At 43.4% G+C, this 27,593-nt stretch overlaps 1 protein-coding gene across 2 annotated transcripts in view; it reads right to left on the reverse strand.

Annotated features, from left to right (window-relative positions):
- Positions 1 to 31: 31 nt before the first annotated feature.
- LOC106613800 (transducin-like enhancer protein 4) overlaps positions 32 to 27,593 on the reverse strand; it is a 79,348-nt gene continuing 51,786 nt past the window's right edge. For both annotated transcript variants that reach the window (XM_014216421.3, XM_014216420.3), the window contains exons 9-20: positions 26,548 to 26,682; positions 25,742 to 25,795; positions 24,536 to 24,706; positions 24,284 to 24,425; positions 23,742 to 23,911; positions 23,228 to 23,316; positions 22,716 to 22,965; positions 22,379 to 22,626; positions 22,031 to 22,178; positions 14,818 to 14,968; positions 14,577 to 14,653; positions 32 to 1,829 (exon numbers count right to left, since the gene is read on the reverse strand). In XM_014216421.3, the coding sequence (XP_014071896.1) occupies positions 1,722 to 1,829; positions 14,577 to 14,653; positions 14,818 to 14,968; positions 22,031 to 22,178; positions 22,379 to 22,626; positions 22,716 to 22,965; positions 23,228 to 23,316; positions 23,742 to 23,911; positions 24,284 to 24,425; positions 24,536 to 24,706; positions 25,742 to 25,795; positions 26,548 to 26,682 (1,743 nt within the window). In that variant the 3' untranslated portion in view covers positions 32 to 1,721. The remainder of the gene's footprint in view (positions 1,830 to 14,576; positions 14,654 to 14,817; positions 14,969 to 22,030; positions 22,179 to 22,378; positions 22,627 to 22,715; positions 22,966 to 23,227; positions 23,317 to 23,741; positions 23,912 to 24,283; positions 24,426 to 24,535; positions 24,707 to 25,741; positions 25,796 to 26,547; positions 26,683 to 27,593) is intronic.

Raw genomic sequence — 27,593 nt, forward strand, 5'->3', positions numbered from 1 at the left:
CAAGAAGAAACACTCAAATGGACACAGGCACTTAAAAGATTAACACAACTTTTTTAATTTTTTCTCATTTCTTTTACAACATTGAAAATGCGTCAGGAAGGAAAACACAGAGCATTTAAAAGTTCCTTCGCTTTAAAAAGAGAACAGCTTTAAAACTTAAGTAATTCACTGTAGGAACAGCGAAAGCACAGGCAGCGGATATGGTTTTAGTGACAGTGAGCGGAGAGGGAGCCTGTCTATGGCTGACAGGCAGTGAGAGGGTGGGGGAGGGAGGAAGGAAGGGGGAGGCAGGCATCTTATACTGTACACTTCCCACTGTCTCCACCTTTCCCCAAATATGGCCACAAAACGACCCATCACCTGCTGCTCTATACTGACAGACTTAACAAACACTGAAATTGCATTACACACTGACTGAAAACATACTAAAGTACAGTTATCACTTCTGCTTGAAACAGGAACAAAAACAGGAATCAGAAGAAGCCTTCCCCAAAATGGAGGGCCAGTTTCAGGGCCCTTGTGTTGTTGTGAAAGGGTAGTGGAGTCCACTGCCTATCACCATCACCGAGGTGAAGGACATCAGATAAAAAAAAAAGAGTAAATAAAAAGACAAATATATTTTCCACTTGGTCATGGAGTGTGTGTATCCCTCTTGCTCTCAAAGGCCAGAGTACAGGCGTAGGCAACCATAGCCTCTTAAAACAAAGCAACCACTACTGCAACAAAACGACTTAAAAGTAGCATGAGCATGACTTAAACATTTTTTTGACACATTAAGATTGTGACGTTCTATCAAAGCAGGGTTTCGCAATATACATAATATAATTTCCTTATTTGCCACACATTGGAGCATGTCGTATAATACAGGGAAGTTAAATGAGCATTAAGCAGTGAGCAGTCTCGGGAGAACAATCTATTGGTAAGTATTAAGATGAACAGTGCAGTGTTGCTCTCGTCTGTTCAGTGTTTGTGGCACAGGGGCCCGCTGAGACTCAGATTGACTCTGCTCATTAAGCGCTGCTTTTGTGAGACAAAAATAAAATAGATATTAGGGGAGTGAGACGGGAAGCGCTACTATGAATACTTAATTGGGTGCGAGGCTGTGTGAGTGTGTCTATCTCTGTGTTTTGGGTGTATCTCTGGGGCAGAGCTCCAGCACAGCCCAGTCCAAGCTGGCTCAGGGTGCTAGCTTGCCGCTCCTGACACCCCTGGCTGGGGAGCTGTGGCGCGGCATTGGCCTCATTAAGGGTTCCACTGTCTGACTAATGAATCGATTGTCTGATATCTGCTCCTCGCTGCAGCTCCCAGAGTGGCACGCTCCTCTGGGGTTTCCCTTCCGCTGAGCTCTTAATCAGGAAACGGCACTAATTACCCTCCTCCTCTCCCCCCTTCCTTCCTTCTCTCGTTATCTGTAGCCCTCTCACGCTCCCTCTACCTTGCTCTTTATCTCTCCGCCTCTTCTTCTCTTGCTCTCTCTTTCTATCCTGCCTCATCCTCAGGCTTAAATGGGTGCAGGGATGAGCAGCTAGCTGAGATTGGGAGGGGGGCCTGTTGTAGTAGGGTCCTTTGGGAGCTGGAGCCAGAAAGCATTGCTTCTGTACAAAAGAGCCATGGTTGCCCCCACCTGCCCTGCTGTAGGCCTTGAGTAGGTCCCCCCTACACCCTATCCAGCCAAGCCTCCCACCCCTCTGAAAATCCCTCACCCCCCTTATTTCCTGTTCTCAGTAGACCACCTCATACACGGTGGCCTTCTTGTCTCCAGAACCGGTCACTATGTACTTATCATCTGGTGACACGTCACAACTCAGGACCGACGAGGACTCCTTGGACTGAGAGAGGGAGAGACAGAGGAAAAAGGTGTTAAAAATCAGTGACTCATCCATGAACACTGTTAAAATTAGAGGTGGACATGCCAGAGCCTGGTTAGTAGGTGTAATAACACTCCAGTTACACACCTTCACTTAGCTACGTGAAACTGAGTTTAAACAGAGACAGAGACTGAGACTAAGGAGTCACAGACAGTATGAGACGGAAGGAGAGGTTCAGTGAGAGACAGACGTGTTTACTAAGGAACACACATCGGTCTGGGAAGAAACACACTTCCACCAATTTTTCCGTAGCGGTAGTTGAGTGACAGTGATGAGAAGAGATCTCCCTGAGGGTCCCACATGGCACCACATATCCCTGCTCTACTCAGGAAACTCTTTCACTACTCACATCTCATGTCTCCATGTTCGTCCACTATAGAGTTGTCTCCTCATAGCTCAAAATGACCTAATAACACTAGTGTGTATTACCACCTAGATTTATTTTGTATTTTTTTATTTAATATTTAAAACATACAATATACTTGCAGTGAAGCCGCTCAACAACTACATCACACTAGTCATCTGACTCCCATCCATTTACATTACATTTAAGTCATTTAGCAGACGCTCTTATCCAGAGCAACTTACAGTAGTGAATGAATACATTTCATGCATTTTTTTTTTTTGTACTGGCCCCCCGTGGGAATCGAACCCACAACCCTGGCGTTGCACACACCATGCTCTACCAACTGAGCCACAGGGAAGACACACAGAAGCAACCAGGGAAAAAAGACAAAGGAAAACAGAAAACAACAATGCGAAAAACAAAAGACATCAAGGACAACAAAAATCATAACAGCAAGGCCAACTGAATATGTTTGCATCTATGGCACTATTTATGTGTGTGTGTGTATGTGCACATGGGTGCATTTGAATGAGAGTGTGTGTATATGCATGTGTACAAACACCTGCACGGCATCAGCCTCTGGCAAACAGGCATTAGCTGTAACAACACTTCCCCTCTGTGTCACTCAAACTTACTTTTTATGTTTTATTTTGACTTTATTTATTTTTTTACTTTTATCTTCGATCGTCATTCTATCCCCTGCCCAGCAACTCCACTCCCACCTGTCTCCAATTCCACATCCCAACCCTCAGCTTCCCTCAGCCCATTCCATCTATCTCTGCTGGCCATCCTCTTTGGAAATATCTTTCAGCTATGCTGTGATGTTTAACATAGATTGAAAATGTATTTAATCGAATGGAATCCACAGATTGCTAGTTGAAGATAAATACACTGCTCAAAAAAATAAAGGGAACACTTAAACAACACAATGTAACTCCAAGTCAATCACACTTCTGTGAAATCAAACTGTCCACTTACGAAGCAACACTGATTGACAATAAATTTCACATGCTGTTGTGCAAATGGAATAGACAACAGGTGGAAATTATAGGAAATTAGCAAGACACCCCCAATAAAGGAGTGGTTCTGCAGGTGGGGACCACAGACAACTTCTCAGTTCCTATGCCTCCTGGCTGATGTTTTCGTCACTTTTGAATGCTGGCGGTGCTTTCACTCTAGTGGTAGCATGAGACGGAGTCTACAACACACACAAGTGGCTCACGTAGTGCAGCTCATCCAGGATGGCACATCAATGCGAGCTGTGGCAAGAAGGTTTGCTGTGTCTGTCAGCGTAGTGTCCAGAGCATGGAGACGCTACCAGGAGACAGGCCAGTACATCAGGAGACATGGAGGAGGCCGTAGGAGGGCAACAACCCAGCAGCAGGACCGCTACCTCCGCCTTTGTGCAAGGAGGAGCAGGAGGAGCACTGCCAGAGCCCTGCAAAATGACCTCCAGCAGGCCACAAATGTGCATGTGTCTGCTCAAACAGTCAGAAACAGACTCCATGAGGGTGGTATGAGGGCACGACCTCCACAGGTGGGGGTTGTGCTTACAGCCCAACACCATGCAGGACGTTTGGCATTTGCCAGAGAACACCAAGATTGGCAAATTCGCCACTGGCGCCCTGTGCTCTTCACAGATGAAAGCAGGTTCACACTGAGCACATGTGACAGACGTGACAGAGTCTGGAGACGCCGTGGAGAACGTTCTGCTGCTTGCAACATCCTCCAGCATGACCGGTTTGGCGGTGGGTCAGTCATGGTGTGGGGTGGCATTTCTTTGGGGGGACGCACAGCCCTCCATGTACTCGCCAGAGGTAGCCTGACTGCCATTAGGTACCGAGATGAGATCCTCAGACCCCTTGTGAGACCATATGCTGGTGCGGTTGGCCCTGGGTTCCTCCTAATGCAAGACAATGCTAGACCTCATGTGGCTGGAGTGTGTCAGCAGTTCCTGCAAGAGGAAGGCATTGATGCTATGGACTGGCCCGCCCGTTCCCCAGACCTGAATCCAATTGAGCACATCTGGGACATCATGTCTCGCTCCATCCACCAACACCACGTTGCACCACAGACTGTCCAGGAGTTGGCGGATGCTTTAGTCCAGGTCTGGGAGGAGAACCCTCAGGAGACCATCCGCCACCTCATCAGGAGCATGCCCAGGTGTTGTAGGGAGGTCATACAGGTACGTGGAGGCCACACACACTACTGAGCCTCATTTTGACTTGTTTTAAGGACATTACATCAAAGTTGGATCAGCCTGTAGTTTGGTTTTCCACTTTAATTTTGAGTGTGACTCCAAATCCAGACCTCCATGGGTTGATAAATTGGATTTCCATTGATTATTTTTGTGTGATTTTGTTGTCAGCACATTCAACTATGTAAAGAAAAAAAGTATTTAATAAGATTATTTCATTCATTCAGATCTAGGATGTGTTATTTTAATGTTCCCTTTATTTTTTTGAGCAGTGTACTTTTACTAAGAGTATTAGTATATTAGTAATTGACTGACCAGGTCTCTCCAGATCTCCCAACAGTACTATTTTAGATCAATGTTATGCATTTTCAGCCATTCCTGAACCTGAGACCAGAAACAGGCTACCTGAGGGCAATACCAAAATAAATGGTCTATTGATTCTGTATCCTCGCAACAAAATCTGCAGAGCTGTGATGCTTGTATGCCCCAAATATTCAACATTTTGTTGGAGGCAAGAATTATATATAATAAGTTTAGATGAAAAACACAAATTCTTGAATCTTGCATCATGTTATATATCAACTCATACACCCTGTACCATGGAATCGGTACATCAAAAATCTCATCCCAACTATTTTGCTATTTGTATGGCACAGCTGTCAACATCCTGGTCCTCAAATTAAACTGGTATACTTTCCTATTTATGCTATTTTCATTCCTCTGCCAGTTTTGATCCTTTATATTGGGTAGACAGACTAGTTCCCTACCTCCTCCCGCTGCCATCTGCCTCCTCCATTTAATTTTTTTTTAACCTTTATTTAAATAGGAAAGTCAGTTAAGATCAAATTCTTATTTACAATGACAGCTTACCCCGACCAAACCCTAACGACGCTGGGCCAATTGTGCGCCGCCTTATAGGACTCCCAATCGCGGACGGTTGTGATACAGCCAGGAATCCATTTTTGGGGTAATGCTGTAATCAATTGGTTGTAATCTTGGATTGAGCAGACCTTCCCATACAATTCTGATAACTCCATGAAAGACAACTCTACCATTCCAATTTACTAAATCATTTTAAAACAAAATACTATTTTCAAACATCTTTCCCATACATACAGGTATTTTATCAATCAGCACATTCGGTTGATAATATTTGTTGTAACATTTGTTCTTTTCAGGGGGATGAAATTGAAATTGTAGCCAGCTCTGCAATGCTTGTTTGAAAAAGAGAGATACTTTGAAAAAAAAGTATCATTTTCAATTAATGGCAATCTGCACAAAGGCAAAAAGGCTCAAAGCTCATCCAATTTTAAACAATGGATGAGCTTTTCTTAGTAATCTACTTGAGAACCATTTATGGTTCAAGTAAAACTTTTGAATAAGTATAGCTTTTAGAAAAAGGTTTAGCGCTTTCATATTTAATAATCTCAACTCACCCAATTCATATTCATTACATAGATAGACACACTTTATCTTGTGTGGTTTAGCATCCCAGATAAAGATAAATATGTTTTGCTCATATGATTTGAAAAACGAATTATCAGGAGTAGGCAGCGCCATAAGTAAGTGAGTAAACTGAGATATGACTAAGGAGTTAATCAGGGAATTTTTTCCATAAATAGACCTCTCCATGGTTGCAGGGTCTTGTCTATTTTTACAAGTTTTCTATTGAAATTCATTGTGGAGAGCTCATTTATATATTTTGTGATATGAATACCAAGTATGTCTACTTCACCGTCAGCCCATTTTATAAGTAAACTGCATGGCAATGTAAAAGTTCCAATATGTAATATTACTTATCATAATTAGGTTTTAATTCAGAGAGTCCAGAAAAGTTATCTAGATCTTCAATGAGACATTGCAGGGATCTAGCTTGCAGACTTAATATAAAACTTGAGTCATCGGCATACATGGACACTTCTGTTTTTAAGCCTTGGATTTCTAATCCTCTAATGTTGTTATTTGATCTGATTTGTATAGCTAGCATTTCAATGGCAATAACAAATAGATATGGTGACAGCAGACACCCTTGTTTTACTCCTCTTGACAATTCAAAACTCTCTGAGAAGTAGCCGCTATTTATTATTTTACACCTGGGGTTGCTATACATTACTTTTAACCATTTATAAGAGAATCACTGAAATTGAACAAATCCAGGCTTTTATAAATAAAATCCAGTCTTACTTTATCAAAGGCCTGTTTCATGATCTTCTATTATTTATAATAGTTGTCGTATATTATCTCCAATGTATCGTCCATGTAAGAAACCTGTCTGATCAGGATGAACAATACCTGGTAAAACCTTTTTAATTCAGAGTGCTATGCATTTTGCTAGTATTTTTGGATCACAACATTGAAGTGTAAGAGGCCTCCAGTTTTTAAGATAGACTGGATCTTTATATTTGTTTTAATAATAGTGAAATCAGACCTTCCTGCTGAGTACCTGACAGACTACCATTTCTATAGGAGTAGTTAAAACAAGCTAACAATGGAGCTTTGAGTATATCAAAAATGCCTTGATATACCTCTACCGGTGTGCCATCAAGCCCTGTGGTTTTTCCAGACTGAAAGGATTTAATAGCCTCAAAAAGTTATTCCTCTGTAATTTGGCCTTCGCACTGATCTTTCTGAACATTTGTTAATTAAAAAAATTATTATTATTATTATTTTTTAAAGAATTCCTTACAGTAATCGTCATTCAGTGGGTGAGGATGAGATGGAAAAGAGAACATCTGCTTAAAAACTTTTGCTTCCTCTTTTAAAATATAATTCGAAGAATCATAGATGACTCCATCTTCAGTAACGAGTTTCTGCAAATTATTTTTGTCAGCGTTCCTGTGTTGGAGATTTGGTGCATTTTTCTCCATATTCCATCCAGTTTGCTTAATTTTTGTAATAGGGTACATTAGATCGTTCTTGAATAAGTACCTCCAGTTCTTTTGTTTTTCCTCTAACTTATTTTGTATCTCTGTAGTATTATTTTTATTGCTATCTAGCTGTACTATTAGTACATGTATTTCCCTTGTTAATCTTGTCTTTTTTGACAGAAACTGCTTTTTTATTATTGACGAATATTGAATTGAATGACCTCTGAAGGTACATTTAAAGGTATCCCAAACAATAAGGGGATTTTCTGAACCTATATTGTACTGTAAAATTCTGTCATACATTATTTTGTCTTAGTTCAAAATAAATTGTCCTCCAGTAAACTTTGATTACATTTCCAATATCCCAGTCCACGTGGAAATTCTATAAGAGTTATGTGAATACAAAGTAGATGATGATCCAATCGCATTCTGTCTCCTATTAAAACTTTTTTAACTTTTGATGCAAGAGAGAAAGCGGCAAGAAAGTAGTCAAGACGACTAGCTTGATAAAGTCTCCTCCATGTATATCTCACTAGGTAGTGTGTAGATGTATTCACTGAATCAAAATAGCGCACAAAATATACTCTTTTTTTTACACAATATATCGGTATAGTCAATCTATTATGGTATTTCTGATGGAACCATTCTCTACTTTTGAGAAAATTACCAAGTCATTACAAGGGTTTTAGATCATCCCAGTAATGGTAAATGCTCCACAAAGTTTCATAACAGACAATGGTGCTTGTAACTTTACTTCTTCTTCTTCTTCATGTCTGACAGGCAGAGTGGTGTGTCTCTCCAGGTTCTTAACCCTACGTGGTTCAGCTGTACTCTCAGCATTACTAATCACACCTTTCAGCACCACAGAAACACAGGGGGCTGACTCTCTGACTCTCTCTACATTACCTGAATAAACAAGCCCTTCTACCTCCATTCTGTCTGTCTCCACCAGGCTCAGGCTCTGTCTGCATCAGACCTCATATCCTGGCCCCAGATGTTTTTCTAGACCTGCTCCTCTCTCAACCTCTCTCTTTCCTCACCCTCCTCTCGCAACCCATCCCTCCTCTGAACCTCTATAGTATCTCTCCCTCCTCCCCTTCCCTCCTCTCTCAACCTCCTCCTAATCCCTCCCTTCCTCCCTCCTCCACATCACAGGTTCATATCACCAGGGCTGTCAATCAGCAGGCCACTGGTGAGAGAAGCCATTTTGACTGACAGACACACTCACACTACAGAGACAGAAACAGGGAGGAGGGAGAGGTACAAAGGATGAGGTAGTGGTGAGTGAGAGTAAATGGAGGGAGGAGAAAGGGGAGGTATGTGTGTGCATGTGAAAGAGAGAGATGAATCAGGGGAGTAAAAGAAGGAAAGAGAGAGAGAAAGCAGCAGATTAACAGTGTGTGAGACAGAGAGAGAGAAAGAGAGGGGGAGCAGGATCCGAGGGAGAGTGTCATGTGGGTGGGGTGGGGGGGACTGAGAGGCATTTGGCATTTGGATAACAAAGCAGATAGCCTCTGTGCATTTCAGAGCCCTAGGGAGACACTAACCGCCAAGGCTGCAGATTCCTCCTCTCCCTGCACTAGTCTAGCAAACAGCAAGATGACAGCCATACTGCCTGCCTCCCACAAACGACACATCTCTCCCCCTTTAAACAGCCCATCCCTTCCTGTAACTCATTATCACACTTATATATACCCAGCACAGTCTACAACAGCCTTGGCTAAAAATGTATATTCTAGAAATGCTCAATGCATTTCCTTTGCGGGGAATTTTGACCCGAGTTAAGAGCGTGTAAATGTAACGTAATTCCCTTTTTATGCATCTTTCTCTTTACTCGTATTCTGACCTTGAATTTAAGCATGAGAATAGCATGCTATTCACCCGCAATTTGTTTTGGGTGGAGATCAAAGAAATGAAGGTGTGGCGGAGGTGTCTACAGATACGCCGTATGCTGACCTTTAATTAATTTACTCATAATTCAACCACCTTTACGCACAATGAAACAATGAATAAGGTGGAGCAACCTGTCAGTTCCAAGTGGAACAACATGTACTTTCTTTTCCCGATGGAAATAACACCATTCTCCATACACTGTAATTTACAAATTGATAAGTGCTATTGATGAGAGCTAGGTAAATGATTAAACCATTTAGATAAGGGGATTGTAAATATAAAGAGCAATTGATTTATGTCTATTTTAGCTTATGATCACTGGAGACAAATGTGAAACCAGTCACGCAGCAGTAAACTGAACCATGTCAACATATCACCTTTTCCGCAGTGAAGTTTATGAAACGCTGGCCTTATAACTCGCATATATGAAATGTGGAGACCCAAGCTATAAACTTCTGTAGCCATGCTCAAATGACAGTATAGGTCCAAACCTACTGAGCTATTTTATGAGTTCTAGAATGTTTTAATTATATGTCCAGACTTTTCACTGTATGTTTTACAATTTTTATTGTGTTAAATATTAGCCACAATTGGTAGCCACAGTCAGTTATACCACCATACATTTATAACTGTCACTTTAGTGTTAGTTTCCTTAAATGTTGCATCATTCCATTCCATTGTTAGTTTACCTTTTTTTCCTCTGCGATGTTTGTGTTTTGGTTCCTGAGGATCACTAGCAATAGTGGATCATATTAGGCTGTATTCCATGTTGGGTAATTATTTGGAACATGTAACCTATTTGAATCATTATGGAATGCACACCATACGTAGCAGTTTAAACCTGGAGCCTGGCGCACAGTTCACGACGACTGGACCGTTGTCATCACAGTGACATGATTAGTGAGGATTATTATAGTAGATTTATAGGACTACTGGTCAACACTTTTCTCACGTTCCAATATTTCATGGATTGAACAATTGAACATGACAACATTCAGGATGAATCAAACCACTGCGTTAGATAAATGTACTGAAAACCCTACTGAATGAAAAGTCCACGAGAAATTCTGTTGGCCAGCAAGTGGGAGGTTTTTCAGCAGTTGAATTCAATTTATTATGTGCGCGCAAGGGAACCATACCTGCAAAGCCTGTTACGCACCTTCATAAGGTAAGTCTGAATACCAACTACTGAGAAGTGCGTAGGAAAGGCGTGCGTAGGAAAGGCGTGCGTAGGAAAGGCGTGCGTAGGAAAGGCGTGCGTAGGAAAGGCGTGCGTAGGAAAGGCGTACATTTCCTAAGTCTAAATCTGTAGACTTTACCGTAAAATGCTTACTTACAAGCCCTTAACCAACAATGCAGTTCAATAAATAGAGTTAAAAAAATATTTACCAAATAAACTAAAGTAAAAAAAGGTAATTTAGATAATAAGCAGTGAGTAGCAGCAGCCTAAAAACAAAGGGTCTAATGGCTTGGGGGTAGAAGCTGTTATTAAGGAGCCTTTTGGACCGAGTTTTGGCGCTCCGGTACTGCTTGCCGTGCGGTAGCAGAGAGAACAGTCTATGACTATGGAGACTGGAGTCTTCCTCTGACAACGCCTAGTACAGTTGCAGTCGGAAGTTTACATACACCTTAGCCAAATACATTTAAACTCAGTTTGTCGCAATTCCTGACATTTAATCCTAGTAAAAATTCCCTGTCTTAGGTCAGTTATGATCACCACTTTATTTTAAGAATGTGAAATGTCAGAATAATAGTAGAGAGAATTATTTATTTCAGCTTTTATTTTTTTCATCACATTCCCAGTGGGTCAGAAGTTTACATACACTCAATTAGTATTTGGTAGCATTGCCTTTAAATTGTTTAACTTGGGTCAAACGTTTCGGGTAGCCTTCCACAAGCTTCCCACAATGAGTTGGGTGAATTTTGGCCCAGTCCTCCTGACAGAGCTGGTGTAACTGAGTCAGGTTTGTAGACTTCCTTGCTTGCACACGCTTTTTCAGTTCTGCCCACAAATGTTCTATAGGATTGAGGTCAGGGCTTTGTGATGGCCACTCCAATACCTTGACTTTGTTGTCCTTAAGCAATTTTGCACAACTTCGTTAGTATGCTTGGGGTCATTGTCCATTTGGAAGATCCATTTGCGACCAAGCTTTAACTTCCTGACTGATGTCTTTAGATGTTGCTTCAATATATCCACCTAATTTTCCATCCTCATGATGCAATCTACTTTGTGAAGTGCAGCAAAGCACCCCCACAACATGATGCTGCCACCCCCGTGTTCTTCGGCTTGCAAGCCTCCCCCTTTTTCCTCCAAACATAATGATGGGCATTATGGCTAAACAGTTATATTTTTGTTTCATCAGACCAGAGGACATTTCTCCAAAAAGTACAATCTTTGTCCCCATGTGCAGTTGCAAACCGTAGTCTGGCTTTTTTATGACAGTTTTAGAGCAGTGGCTTCTTCCTTGCTGAGCGGCCTTTCAGGTTATGTCGATATAGGACTCGTTTTACTGTGGATATAGATACTTTTGTACCTGTTTCCTCCAGCATCTTCACATGGTTCTTTGCTGTTGTTCTGGGATTGAGTCGCACTTTTTGCACCAAAGTACGTTCATCTCTAGGAGACTGAACACGTCTCCTTCCTGAGCGGTATGACGGCTGTGTGGTCCCATGGTGTTTATACTTGCAGATGAACCAGACTTGTGGAGGTCTAAAACTTTTTTTCTGAGGTCTTGGCTGATTTCTTTTGATTTTCCCATGATGTCAAGCAAAGAGGCACTGAGTTTGAAAGTAGGCTTTGAAATTCATCCACAGGTACACCTCCAATTGACTAAAATTATGTCAATTAGCCTATCAGAAGCTTCTAAAGCCATGACAGCATTTTCTGGAATTTCCCAAGCTGTTTAAAGGCACAGTCAACTTAGTGTATGTAAACTTCTGACCACTGGAATTGTGATACAATGAATTCTAAGTGAAATAATCTGTCTGTAAACAATTGTTGGAAAAATTACTTGTGTCATGCACAAGTAACCGACTTGCCAAAACTATAGTTTGTTAACAAGAAATGTGTGGAGTGGTTGAAAAACAAGTTTTAATGATTCCAACCTAATTGTATCTAAAATTTCCGACTTCAACTCTATATTGGTCCTGGATGGCAGGAAACTTGGCCCCAGTGATGTACTGGGCCATATGCACTGCCTCTGTAGTGCCTTACGGTCAGATGCCGAGCAGTTGCCATACCAGGCGGTGATGCAACCGGTCAGGATGCTCTCGATGGTGCAGCTGTATAACTTTTTGAGGATCTGGGGACCCATGCCAAATCTTTTCAGTCTCTTGAGGGGGAAAAGGTGTTGTCGTGCCCTCTTCACAACTGTCTTGGTGTGTTTGGACCATGATAGTTTGTTGGTGATGTGGACACCAAGTAACTTGAAACTCTCGACCTGCTCCACCACAGCACCATCAATATTAATGGGGGCTTGTTCGGCCCTCCTTTTCCTATAGTCCACGATCATCTCCTTTGTCTTGCTCACATTGAGGGAGAGGTTCTTGTCCTGGCACCACACTGCGAGGTCTCTGACCTCCTCCCTATAGGCTGTCTCATCGTTGTCGGTGATCAGGCCTTCCACTGTTGTGTCGTCAGAAAACTTAATGATGGTGTTGGAGTCGTGCTTGGCCACACAGTTGTGGGCAAACAGGGAGTACAGGAGGGGACTAAGCACGCACCCCTGAGGGGCCCCATTGTTGAGGATCAGCATGGCAGATGTGTTGTTGCCTACCCTTACCAACTAGGGGCAGCCTGTCAGAAAGTCCAGGATCCAGTTGCAGAGGGAGGTGTTTAGTCCCAGGGTCCTTAGCTTAGTGATGAGCTTTGCGGGCACTATGGTGTTGAACACTGAGCTGTAGTCAATGAACATCATTCTCACAAAGGTGTTCCTTTTGTCCAGGTGGGAATGGGCAGTGTGGAGTGTGATTGAGATTGCATCATCTGTGGATCTGTTGGGTCGGTATGCGAATTGGAGTGGGTCTAGGGTTTCCGGCATGATGGTGTTGATGTGAGCCTTGACCCGCCTTTCAAAGCACTTCATGGCTACCGACGTGAGTGCTACGGGGCGGTAATCATTTAGGCAGGTTACATTCACTTTCAGGGACTATGGTGGTCTGCTTGAAACATGTAGGTATTACAGACTTGGTCAGGGAGAGGTTGAAAATGTCAGTGAAGACACTTTCCAGTTGGTCCGCACATGCTTTGAGTACATGTCCTGATAATCCGTCTGGCCCTGCGGCTTTGTGAATGTTGACCTGTTTAAAGGCCTTGCTCACATCGGCTATGGAGAGTGTAATCACACAGTTGTACAGAACAGCTGGTGCTCTCATGCATGCTTCAGTGTTGCTTGTATCGAAGTGAGCATAAAAGGCATTTAGCTTGTCTGGTACGGTCGTGTCACTGGGCAGCTCACGGCTGGGTTTCCCTTTGTTGTCCATAATAGTTTGCAAGCCCTACCACATCCGACGAGCATTAGAGCCGGTGTAGTAGGATTCAATCATAGCCCTGTATTGACGCTTTGCCTGTTTGATGGTTTGTCTGAGGGCATAGCGGGATTTCTTATAAGCATCCAGGTTAGAGTCTTGCTCCTTGAAAGCTCCTGCCTTTAGCTCGGTGCAGATGTTGCCTGTAATCCATGGCTTCTAGTTGGGATAATTATGTACGGTCACCGTGGGGACGACATCACCGATCAATTGCAAAAATCGCTGAAGTTGGAGACTTTTATTTCCCTCACCAACTTTAAACATCAGCTATCTGAGCAGCTAACCGATCGCTGCAGCTGTACATAGCCCATCTGTACATTGCCCACCCTATCTACCTACCTCATCCCCTTACTGTTTTTATTTTATTTACTTTTCTGCTCTTTTTGCACACCAGTATCTCTACATGCACATCTTCATATGCTCATTTATCACTCCAGTGTTAATCTGCTAAATTGTAATTATTTGCTCCTATGGCCTATTTATTGCTTACCTCCTCATGCCTTTTGCACAGGTCGCAGTTGTAAATTAGAACTTTTTCTCAACTTGCCTACCTGGTTAAATAAAGGTGAAATAAATAAAAAAACGTATTGATGAAGCCGGTAACTGAGGTGGCATACTCCTCAATGCCATTTGATGAATCCTGGAACATATTCCAGTCTGTGCTAGCAAAACAGTCCTGTAGCGTAGCATCAGCGTCATCTGACCACTTCCGTATTGAGCGAGTCACTGGTACTTCCTGCTTTAGTTTTTGCTTGTAAGCAGGAATCAGGAGGATACAATTATGTTAGATTTGCCAAATGGAGGGCAAGGGAGAGATTTGTATGCGTCTCTGTGTGTGAAGTAAAGGTGGTAACATTTTGAGTGTGTGTATTTTTCACCTGGAAAATACTGGCTCCATATGGCGTCCTCCACGCATTCAGCAGATTGTCCTTCCCTGTACTCACAAACCACTTGCCTGAAACACACACACGCACGCACACACGCGCAAGCAAACACACACACAAACACACAACATTACACTTGGGCACAGCAGACGTATGGACTACACATCTCATTAGCATAAATATCAAAGTTAGAAGAGTGTGTGTGAGTGTGGCAGAGTTGTGAGCTTGTACGTACCACAGGAGGCGAACTTGAGTGAGAGCACACAGCTCTCGTGGAGGTGCAGCTGGTACTTGTCTGGTTTGGAGACGTGCAGCACTTCTACATTACTGCTCTCCATACCCACTGCCAGCCACTCTCCTGTAGGACAGTAGCCCAGAGAGAAGATCTAGAGGGAGGGAGGGAGGGAGGTAGAAGGAGCGAGTGTGGGAGAAAAGGAGAGAAAGTTCATTACATGAGTGAACGGAGCTCATCTGACAAAGACCATCAGCAGCATCATCATGAGTCAGTTTTTCACAATTCCTGACATTTAATCCTCAGAAAAAGTCCCTGTCTTAGGTCAGTTAGGATCCCCACTTTATTTTAAGAATGTGAAATGTCAGAATAATATTAGAGAGATTTATTTCAGCTTTTATTTCTTTCATCACATTCCCAGTGGGTCAGAAGTTTACATACACTCAATTAGTATTTGGTAGCATTGCCTTTAAATTGTTTAACCTGTTGGGGCTAGGGGGCAGTATTTTCACGGCTGGATAAAAAAACGTACCCGATTTAATCTGGTTACTAATCCTACCCAGTAACTAGAATATGCATATACTTATTATATATGGATAGAAAACACCCTAAAGTTTCTAAAACTGTTTGAATGGTGTCTGTGAGTATAACAGAACTCATTTGGCAGGCAAAACCCTGAGACATTTTCTGACAGGAAGTGGATACCTGATGTGTTGAATTACCTTTAAGCCTATGCCAATGAAACACACAGGGGTTGGTTAATGTTTTGGCACTTCCTATTGCTTCCACTAGATGTCACCAGCCTTTACAAAGTGTTTTGAGTCTTTTACTGTGAGATCTGACCGAACAAGAGCCATGGAACGGTGATGGCCGATTAGACTCTGGCGCGCGAGTTCATGTTGGGTACCCTCGTTCCAATACGTTTTAAAAGAGAATGCATTCGTCCACCTTGAATATTATTCATGTTCTGGTTAAAAAAGGCCCTAATGATTTATGCTATACAACGTTTGACATGTTTGAACGAACGTAAATATATTTTTTCCCCTCGTTCATGAAGTGAAGTCCGGCGGGCTTAGATCATGTGCTAACAAGACGGAGATTTTTGGACATAAATGATGAGCTTTTTTGAACAAAACTACATTCGTTATGGACCTGTGATACCTGGAAGTGACATCTGATGAAGAGAATCAAAGGTAATGGATTATTTACATAGTATTTTCGATTTTAGATCTCCCCAACATGGCGGCTAGTCTGTATCGCAACGCGTATTTTTCTGGGCGCAGTGCTCAGATTATTGCAAAGTGTGATTCCCAGTAAGGTTATTTTTAAATCTGGCAAGTTGATTGCGTTCAAGAGATGTAAATCTATAATTCTTTAAATGACAATATAATATTTTACCAATGTTTTCTAATTTTAATTATTTAATTTGTGGTGCTGACTTGACTGCCGGTTATTGGAGGGAAACGATTTCCTCAACATCAACGCCATAGTAAAACGCTGTTTTTGGATATAAATATGAACTTGATAGAACTAAAAATGCATGCATTGTCTAACATAATGTCCTAGGAGTGTCATCTGATGGAGATTGTAAAAGGTTAGTGCATCATTTTAGCTGGTTTTATGGTTTTGGTGACCCTGTCTTTGAATTGACAAAACATTACACACAGCTATTGTCAATGTACTCTCCTAACATAATCTAACTTTATGCTTTCGCCATAAAACCTTTTTGAAATCGGACAACGTGGTTAGATTAAGGAGATGTTTATCTTTCAAAGGGTGTAAGATAGTTGTATGTTTGAAAAATTTGAATTTTGACATTTATTTGGTTTCAAATTTGCCGCTCTTGAAATGCACCTGCTGTTGATGGAGTGCACCACGGGGGGGACGCTAGCGTCCCACCTAGCCCATAGAGGTTAACTTAGGTCAAACGTTTCGGGTAGCCTTCCACAAGCTTCTCACAATAAGCTGGGTGAATTTTGGCCCATTCCTCCTGACAGAGCTGGTGTAACTGAGTCAGGTTTGTAGGCCTCCTTGCCCGTACAGGCTTTTTCAGTTCTGACCACAAATGTTCTATAGGATTGAGGTCAGGGCTTTGTGATGGCCACTCCAATACCTTGACTTTTTTGTCCTTAAGCCATTTTGCCACAACTTTTGAAGTATGCTTGGGGTCATTGTCCATTTGGAAGACCCATTTGCGACCAAGCTTTAACTTCCTGACTGATGTTTTGAGATGTTGCTTTAATATATCCACATAATTTTCCTACCTCATGATGCCATCTATTTTGTGAAGTGCATCAGTCCCTCCTGCAGCAAAGCACCCCCAATACATGATGCTGCCACCCCTTGGCTTCATGGTTGGGATGGTGTTCTTCGGCTTGCAAGCCTCCCCCTTTTTCCTCCAAACATAATGATGGTCATTATGGCTAAACAGTTCTATTTTGATTCATCAGACCAGAGGACATTTCTCCAAAAAGTACGATCTTTGTCCTCATGTGCAGTTGCAAACCGTAGTCAGGCTTTTTTATGGCAGTTTTGGAGCAGTGGCCTTTCAGGTTATGTCGATATAGGACTCGTTTTACTGTGCATATAGATATTTTTGTACCTGTTTCCTCCAGCACCTTCACAAGGTTCTTTGCTGTTGTTCTGGGATTGATTTGCACCTTTCGCACAAAAGTACGTTCATCTCTAGGAGACAGAACGCGTCTCCTTCCTGAGCGGTATGACGGCTGTGTTTATACTTGCGTACTATTGTTTGTACAGATGAATGTGGTACCTTCAGACGTTTGAAAATTGCTCCCAAGGATGAACCAGACTCGTGGAGGTCTACAATTTATTTTCTGAGGTCTTGGCTGATTTCTTTTGATTTACCCATGATGTCAAGCAAAGAGGCACTGAGTTTGAAGGTAGGCCTTGAAATACATCCACAGGTACACCTCCAATTGACTCAAATTATGTCAATTGGCTTCTAAAGCCATGACAGCATTTTCTGGAATTTTCCAAGCTGTTTAAAGCCCCAGTCAACTTAGTGTATGTAAACTTCTGACCCACTGGAATTGTGATACAGTGAAATATAAGTGAAATAATCTGTCTGCAAACAATTGTTGGAAAAATTACTTGTGTCATGCACAAAGTAGATGTCCTAACCGACTTGCCAAAGCTATAGTTTGTTAACAAGAAATTTGTGGAGTGGTTGAAAAACAAGTTTTAATGACTCCAACCTAAGTGTATCTAAACTTCCGACTACAACTGTACAATTGAAAATATTACATGAAATTACATTTCATAACACTTTTCACAACACATTAAGTGTGTTGCCTCAGGCCACTACTCTGTTATCACATATCTACAATACAAAATACATGTGTACGTGTGTGTAGAGTGCGTGTCTTATCATGTGTCTGTGCCTGTGTGTGTGTGTCTTTTCACAGTCTCCACTGTTCCATAAGGTGCATTTTTATCTGTTTTTTTATCTGATTCTACTGCTTGCATCAGTTACCTGATGTGGAATAGAGTTCCATGTAGCCATGGCTCTATGTAGTACTGTGCACCTACCATAGTCTGTCCTGGACATGGGGACTGTAAAGAGACCTCTTGTGGCATGTCTTGTGGGGTATGCATGGGTGTCCGAGCTGTGTGCTAGTAGTTTTAACAGACGCCTCCGTGCATTCAGCCTGCCTGACCATTCTGCCTGCCTTGACCACGACCCTGTCTGCCACTCTGTACCTCCTGGACTCTGATCTGGTTTTGACCTTTTTGCCTGTCCACAACCATTCTCTTGCCTACCCCTTTGGATTAATAAACATTGTAAGACTCCAACCATCTGCCTCCTGTGTCTGCATTTTTGGTCTCACCTTGTGCCTTGATACAGTTACTCGAAGCAGCTTAGTCACCTCAACTTTCTCAATTTCCACATTAATTATTACAAGATTTAGTTGAGGTTTAGTGAATGATTTGTCCCCAAATACAATACTTTTAGTTTTGAAATATTTAGGACTAACTTATTCCCTGCCACCCATTCTGAAACAAATTGCAGCTCTTTGTTAAGTGTTGCAGTGATTTCACTCGCTGTAGTAGCTGACGTGTATAGTGTTGATTCATCTGCATACAGAGACACACTGGCTTTACTCAAGGCCAGTTGTATGTCATTAGTAAAGATTGAAAAAACGTAAGGGGCATAGACAGCTGCCCTGGGGAATTCCTGATTCTACCTGGTTTATGTTGGAGAGGCTTCCATTAATGTCCTTCCCTATAAGTGTGCTGAAAGGCTGTCAATTGTTTACAGTAAAATAGCATTGTATCTGGTCAAACACAAATTATTCCCAAAGTTTACTAAGGGTTGGTAACAGGCTGATTACTGGCTCAAATAGTTAACCAAAGGCAGCTTTACAATTCTTGGGTAGCTGAATTACTTTTGCTTCCCTCCAGGCCTAAGGGTGCACACGTTCTAGTAGGTTTAGATTGAAGATATGGTAAATAGGAGTGGCAATATCGTCCGCTAATATCCTCAGTAATTTTCCATCCAAGTTGTCAGACCCCGATGTCTTGTCATTGTTGATAGACAACAATCATTTTCCCCCTCTTCCACACTCACTTTACGAAATTCTAAATCACAATGTTTGTCTTTCATCATTTGATCAGCTATACTTGGATGTGTAGTGTCAGCATTTGTTGCTGGCATGTCATACCTACATTTGCTGATCTTGCCAATGAAAAAATCATTAAAGTAATTGGCAATATCAGTGGGTTTTGTGATGAATGAGCCATCTGATTCAATGAATGATGTTTTTGCCCTAAATTTCATTTAAGGTGCTACAAAGCTTTTTACTATCAATCTTTATATAATGTATCTTTGTTTCATAGTATAGTTTCTTTTTATTCAGTTTAGTCACAGGATTTCTCAATTTGCAGTACATTTGCCAACTGGTTGTGCAGCCAGACTTATTTGCCATTCCTTTTGCCTCATCCCTCTCAACCATACCATTTATCAATCAATCGTCAGGGATTTAACAGTTTTTACAGTCATTTTCTTAATGATTGCATATTAGCAACTGGAATAAGCAATTTCCAAATGTGTCAAGTGCAGCGTCTGGTTGCTCCTCATTACACACTACAGACCAACAAATACTCTTTACATCAACATATCAATCACTACAAAACTTATTTTACACTATATTAGGCCAACTATATTGTGAGCATTACATCCAATGGATTTGGATACTGCTTTACAGAAAATTTCTGCAGCATTAGGAAAGATGTGATCAATACATGTTGATGATTTAATTCCTGGGCTGTTTGTAACTACCCTGGTAGGTTGACTGATAACCTGAACCAGGTTGCAGGCACAAGTTACAGTTTTAAGCTTTTTCTGGAGTGGGCAGCTTGATGAAAGCCAGTCAAAATTTAAATTACCCAGAAAATATACCTCTCTGTTTATCACATACATTATCAAGCATTTCACACATTATCCAGATACTGACTGTTAGCACTTGGTGGTCTATAGCAGCTTCCCACAAGAAAGGGCTTTAGGTGAGGCAGATTAACATGTAGCCATATTACTTCAACAGTACTTAACAGGATCCAGGAACCTAAATGATTTGGATGGATCCCATCCTCCTTATAAAACAAGCTTTGTTTTCAGAAGGTATCAAAATTGTCAAATGTTACACCCACAGACTTGCAATAGTCACGTAGCCAGTTATGGAGGGCTAAAAGTCTGAAACATTCAATACCACGATTTAGGGAGAGCACAGGGACAGATATTATGGGGCGTTCGTTGGTGTCAATTAGAGACCCAATCAGTTATTTTAAATCAATTTTAGCCTTCTGAGCTGCCCTTCATAATGTCATCGAATCCCACATGAACTATGATAGACTCAATTTCCTGATGCTGGTTTAAAATGTTTGGGAGCAGCTTATTGATGTCCTGTATCCATTTTTGCTCTAGGGACTGAGACATTTCTCACCATTGAACTGCCCAATACAATGGCCGGAGAAGGGGATGGAGAAATACACCCATTCCTACCCCTCACACAATTTGTGGAACCTTTCACGGGCCCAGGAGAAGCAGGATAGCATACACCCGAAGCTACCAGTGATAGGTCCAGACCTCCCACAGCAGGCAGAACCCCGTCAGAGAGAGGGGAAAGGAGCCAAACTCGATAACGAAGCCGCTGCTGGAGTCAGCGTAGATGGAGTCAGCACAGCTGTCGCAGTCACAGGCAGTCCCAGCGATAAAGGCGCAGGTAGATCAGGCACCAGGACGGCGTAGACAATCCTCATGTGAATCTGCTCCGCACCTCTCCCAGACACTCCAGTCCGCTTAGCAGCATGCCGCTGCCTTCGGTTTCCACGACTTTGTGACATGGGCCCAGCGATGATTGGAACAATCATCTTGCTGTTCTCCGTCTACTCCACTATGGAAGAGGAGAAGCAGATGGAGACGACTTCCTTGGCAGGCAAGTTCCAGGTAGCACAGGCAATTCGGATAAGGACAGATGACAAGGCAGGGATACATCCATCAAGCCCGAGCTACGTCCAGCCACATGAGCTGAGAACGAGAAAGTTCCAATTTGTGTTTTCCCCATAAGTTCACACAGACTTGAAATTTGCTTGCTAAGGATAGCCACCTCATTCCTGTAATCCTCTGCAAGCAAAACAATTGCCACATTGGAACTCCAGATTGTCAATATTGTCCCAGACAAGAGCGTAATAAACACAGCTTCTACAGTGCTGGAAATGTTTATTAGCTATTCCAGGCGATGCGGGCTCCATTGCAACCTAGTTAGCTAGCTGTCAGCGGGTTGACACAAACACTTATGAACAAAATAAAACTTTGGAAACAACAGGCCGAAACAACAGGTCGAAGCCCGGCAGGTATCCAAGTAACTGATGAACATGAAAAAAACTAATGTGTAGTTGTAATTGCATTCGCAAACTTGTAACTTAATATTTGCGAGCAATAATTGCATTTGTACACCTGCACATGTCAATTTCTGGCGCTCAGACTTTTGGCAGTGCTCTAGCGCCCTACTGTGACAAAAATATGTAGATGTGCAAACAGTGATGTGATAGAACAGAGAGAAACAGTGACTGGTCTGAAATAGAGGCTGTTATGTATCATATATTAACAGGTGCAGTGCTTCTCATAAAGGCAGTACTGAGCTGGTCTTAGCTAGTCTCAGCTAATCGCACAATGTCTCAGGTGTTCCATCAGTACCTGTGAGGTGAAGTCGTGCTGCTGCAGCTGCCGTCCCTCTCTCAGGTCCCAGCAGCGTACTGTGTTGTCCAGCCCCCCCGTCCACAGTTTGGTCCCATCGTTGGAGATGTCAATACAGCTGGCCCCGTCAGTGTGGCCCTGGAACTGCCTGGGGAGCAGAAGGATCAACATCAACACCTAGCCATTCAGCTGTAATCCATAGTCTATACAGTAAACCTCTACCCTGCTTTCTCCTCCCCCTATCCTCTTACCTGACCAGGGGCTCTGGTTGTGCAGGTCCCAGACTACGATGTCTCCCCCTAAACACCTACTAACCTCCTCCTCATCCTCCTCTCCTCCTCCTCTTACCTGACCAGGGTCTGGTTGTGCAGGTCCCAGACTACGATGTTGCCGTCACTGCAGCAGGAGAAGCAGACCTTGTTGTCGGGGGAGATGGCCAGAGCGTAGCAGGCCGGGGCAGAAGACGTCAACTCCGCCTTGATGCGGGGAGTAGGTGTGGCCAAGTCCCAGATTGACAACGTGCTGGCCTCGCCTCCAACAATGAGGGTCCGCCCATCAGGGAGAATCTTACATGAGCGGATGTAGTTATCCCTGTTCTGATTGGTGTGAAGAGAGAACATGTGTATTGGACCAGCAAAACAAACAATATTATTGGTTAAGCCTTTTAAAGTGTGTGTCCACTCACCAGACAGTCGAGCTGGGCCATGGCACTCTTGCTGCCAGGCTGGCTGATGTCCCACACCTTGACACAGCCCTTGCCGCCGGTGTAGACGTGGCGTGTGGAGGTGCTGATGGTGACGGCACACACCACCTCTCCGTGGTTCAGAGTGTGGATCTGACGGGCATGCCGTGGGATGCCCGTGCCCAGCAGGGCATCCGGAGGGAAAGGCACCGGCTGCATCTGTCCATCCGCACTGACGTGGAAAGAGTAGGCACTGGAGAGAGGCAGGAGGAAGGAGAGAATGGAAAGAGTGCCAACCACTGCAATCTACATCTGTATATTATTACAAAAACGAAGTGCTTGCTACTTGCTAAAACCTTGAAGACTGTCAACACTGCATTAGAAGTTGAGAAATAGTATTCTAGTACAGAGTGTTATTTGTGATGGGAGAGTTTGCGGCTTGCTCCAGCTATAACAACAACAGCCATCTTTCTTTCTGTCTGGATAGATTTAGATGGAGGAGAAGAGAGACGTACGGTTTTCCCCCGGAGGATCCACCAGGCAGTGAGGAGGACAGCCCTGGGGCCCTGAGGTGGGACCGAGACTCATACGCCATCTGGAGAGACTAGGAGGACCAAGACATTAGGAGTTTACTAATAGAATCATCCTGTGTTGTAACAGTTTAATCTCAGTAAATCCTAATCTCATCAAGTTGAGTGAAATCTTGACAATTCATCCAAAACAAGCTTCCAAACCAAATGCTACTAAGAATCCATCTTCATCAATAAAACATGTATTGTTTTAAATGAGTGGTGCACATCTTCGATCCTCTAGGCAACTGGTTTTCCTTCTTGCTTTCTAATTGAAAGCAATCTAATTGATTTAGACCTGGGTAACCAGGTGTGCGCACTAACTGGCGAATTAGAGACATAATTTATCAATTAAGTGCCAGGAAGAGACAAAGACTATAGACAATGCAGCCAGTGAGGTCTGCCATTGTAGACAGGTGTTTTAAACAGAGAGACCAGTGATGCGTGGTATCTAACTCACCAAGGGGCTGCGGGTGTAGACGCTGGCGGCGGTGCTGATCTGGGGCGAGAGGGTCAGGGCAGCCCCGAAGCCCCCGGGACTAGCCAGCTCCCCGTTGAGGCCTGCGTGGGACACCACCCCAAAGTGAGCTGGGTATGAACCGGGGGGCACAGACAGGGGACTGCGGAGAGCTGGAGAGGGGGTGAGGGGGGAGATGAGAACACACCTTACATTCCAGCGGGTAAAAAGGGTTAGGATGATGTCGAACTGCTAGAGATGTGTTGTCAACAATCAAGTTCATCTCGGTTTCTTATAGACTACAATGCCGTCTTTATTGCTTTAGGCAGAATATGGCAGATGTGAGTACAATACGGGACTACAGGAGCATATCATCACAGTAGGTGTGGGATAATGGTACTATGATCAGATGGAAGGTATAATTATGGTATTACAGGGCTATATGATCACAGTAGGGTGATTTGAAGGTTTAACAGGGGTGCAGGGGTATAATAACAGGGGTACAGACATAGGGTATGGCAGGCAGACACGGGTGTCTGACTCACCCAGGGAGTCAGCGGAGGAGGCAGCCTTGCTGAGCAGACGGAGGCAGGACGTACTGGGGCCGGCGGGGCCGGGGGTAAGGGCCTCACGGTGAGAGGGGGACGGGGTGCTCGACTTAGACAACGGCGACCCAGACTTCTCCATCTACAGAGAGGTAAAGAGATACTGTCAAACGAAGCCCCGCCATACAGATACTGTAATTGGTGGATTTTGGCCACCATGTTAATGCTTGACAATGAATCAATGTATCATACCTGTGCTGGGTCCTTGGCCTTGCCAGGGGTGGGGCTGCGTGGTGGTTGGGGGGAAGGGGCCTCCCCGGGGCTCCTGGGGGACCCTGGTAACTCCTTCCTCAGGGTGGGGGCCCGGTCCAGACCGTTCCCATGGGGGGAGTGATGAGGGCTGCCCACGGGGGATGTGGGCTCCTGGAGACACACAGAGATATGGGAGACCAGGTCACCCCAAAAGCCATGCAAGAAGATAGTAGCCTTCACATTGGCTGTGAAAAAAACAAAAACCCGTAAATCTGTAACATTATAGACATTATAGATTCCTATAGTATCTGTATGGGTTTAAGCACAAGTGTGCATGAGGCCTGTATGGTACTGTAAGTCAAACTCAGCCGACTGTCTACCTCCCTGCCACAGCCACCTAAATAAAACCATTCCCATCTGCTCCCAGTGTGCTGCAGTCAGCACTTCTACTGTGTCTGAGCAGAACAGACATCCATAGACTGTTCTAGTATAGTCACCAGAGACACTCCCTCTCACACACCCATTAAGCACATTTGTCAAATTCTCCAATTGTTCTGTATTCACAAATCACACAAGAGACTTTCCTGCTTTTGTGCATTGTGCTGCGCAGTATCAAACACAGAAGGCTTAGATAAAACATATTTTGGTACACTGCGTGAAGTATTTAAAGAATTTAAACATTCTGAGGGCATAAACGGCTTTGCATAAATAAAGGAAGCACACTGCTGCCATCTGATGAAAGGAGGGGTGTGTGCGTGTGTTTATGTGTGCATGAGGTGTGTGTGTATATGTGGTTTTGTGTGTTCAGCAGGGGGACTGTATTCGGTAGGAGAGGATGAGAAAAGCAGCAAGCCAACTCCCAAGAATGTGCTTATATAATAATATTCACTATTTTCAAAATCCCGACGCAGGTGTCTAATTCTCCTATACTTAACCAGCCACAGTGAAACAACAGGGTCTTAGAGAGAGGAGACTCAGCTTTCCATTTGAACTATGTTCTTTTGGCTGGGGAGGGTCTGGTCAATACGGACCGGTTTCAGCCAGTAGGCTATAGTAGTTATATATGACTCATTGTTTGTTTTTCAGCAGCAGTATCGGATGCTGATTTAAGGTCAGTTTAGCGTTTTCTCTCTGATGGTTGCCGTTAGACTGGGGTCAGGGTAAGCTGATCCTAGATCTGTGCCAATGGTTGACAAACACACTTACCTCGTTAGAGACATCCACAACCAGGTTGTCCTCACTCTTGTCCCCATCACTGTCCTGTGAGACAGAGGAGAGAGGAGAATGTCAGAAACACAAACATTCTCTATCACGCACACATCGCCCACCCCTCACTCCCTCACTCTGTCAGGCACACACAACCTCTCTCACTGTTTGGCCATATCACTGCTTTACTCCTCTCTCTCCCTTCCTCTTTATCTCTGGGAATACGGGTGACAGCGATGGCACTTAGTCACCATGGCAACAACGCTTTGATGTGATCATGGCCTGATATTCCTATTGACATCACGTGGAGTGACATCACTCACTAATTGTATTGAGCCAGATCAGGGCCACGGTGGAGATGAGACTATTCCTGGACATAGACAGACCGGAGCTAGGACAAAAACAACCATCATGTAGTACAGAGAGGCTGATGATCAACAGAGCTCCCTGTCCAGCCTGTTTTAAAAACACTACACCTCCCTTTACGAGAGGCTACACTGATGTGACGTGTGAGGCAGCTCTCATACTAATGTGACGTGTGAGGCAGCTCTCATACTGATGTGACGTGTGAGGCAGCTCTCATACTGATGTGACGTGTGAGGCAGTTCTCATACTGTATTTATGTCAATCAGAACACTCACTCCACAGAGCGAGAGAGATCATGTTCACTAGGGTTATCTATTTTGGTGATCAATCACTTCCAAGTTAAACACATATTTGACTGGTAGTAGGAGTGTGACCCCCGGTTAACCTGTGATGTCAGAGACACCGTTAATACTGCGGGTTTGATTGAATGGCGTACGTACGTAGTGAGGTGGGAGGGGCTCTTTGTCATCACAGCGCCTCCTCTTTGCGTCCCCTCCCTGGGAGGAGGAGTACCCCCCCGACGGGCCCTGGCGCTCCTCCACCGGTTGGCTGTCTGTCGATGACACTGACTTACTCTGCACACACACACACACAACACACACACACATAAAAGAGAGAAAAACACACAGCAGGTAAGTCATACAGAAAATGCAACCAAACAACACATTTATGAATGTGTTATTATGAATGAACTTTCTCCCTGACACTGAAAACTTCATGTAAAATATGACTCTGATCATTGTACAAGAAGCCCATTTTCTGGCTATTTATACCAGAAAGAGCGTGGTGGGACTCCCCATAATAGAGGAATAAAACATCAAAGTGGAGTATTATTTCTGGGGTCAATGTGGCATAACTCTATTCTCTTTCATCGGTTGCCTCCTTCGGAAAGTTCTGCTCTTTAGAACTGTAGAGGACACAGGAAGGAAGCTGGTTGGACGGACATGACCAGAACACACAAAGAACCACAGTTTTCTCAACAAACTCCCAGTCTTCTCCTCCATCTCTCACTCCCCCTCTCCTTCTTCCCCTCACTTTCTCTTTCTTCCTCTATTTAAAATTCAAAAATGTAATATTGGCACGACTTAACAAATACAAATTGCTATGCATCTCTCCTACCTCCTTCCCTCCATATTTTGAAGGACGTTAATACAAACCCGACCTCTTATCAGTACATTGGGTAAAGGGGTTAAGAAAATAAAGAAAAGGCTATTGCAAACTTAAATCATTTTTGACTTTGTAATAAAATAAAGACACAGTCAAATGTTTCCCTTTTTACTTGCTCCCCTCAGAGTACCCTCCCTATTTCCTTCTTTCTTTCCTCTCTCCTTCTATATCTCTCATTTCTTCTCTCAACCTTTCTTCTCTCAACCTCTTTCTGTTATTATCAGAGTGAGTGTGAGTGAGGACAGCTGTCCAGTAGTCTACTGGTCTGTGGGTTCCTTCAGTTCCAACACACCAAGGTTATATCTGACCACAGAGTAAG

Source organism: Salmo salar, chromosome 10, assembly GCF_965601325.2.
Source record: "Salmo salar chromosome 10, fSalSal1, whole genome shotgun sequence".
Lineage (NCBI taxonomy): Eukaryota > Metazoa > Chordata > Actinopteri > Salmoniformes > Salmonidae > Salmo > Salmo salar.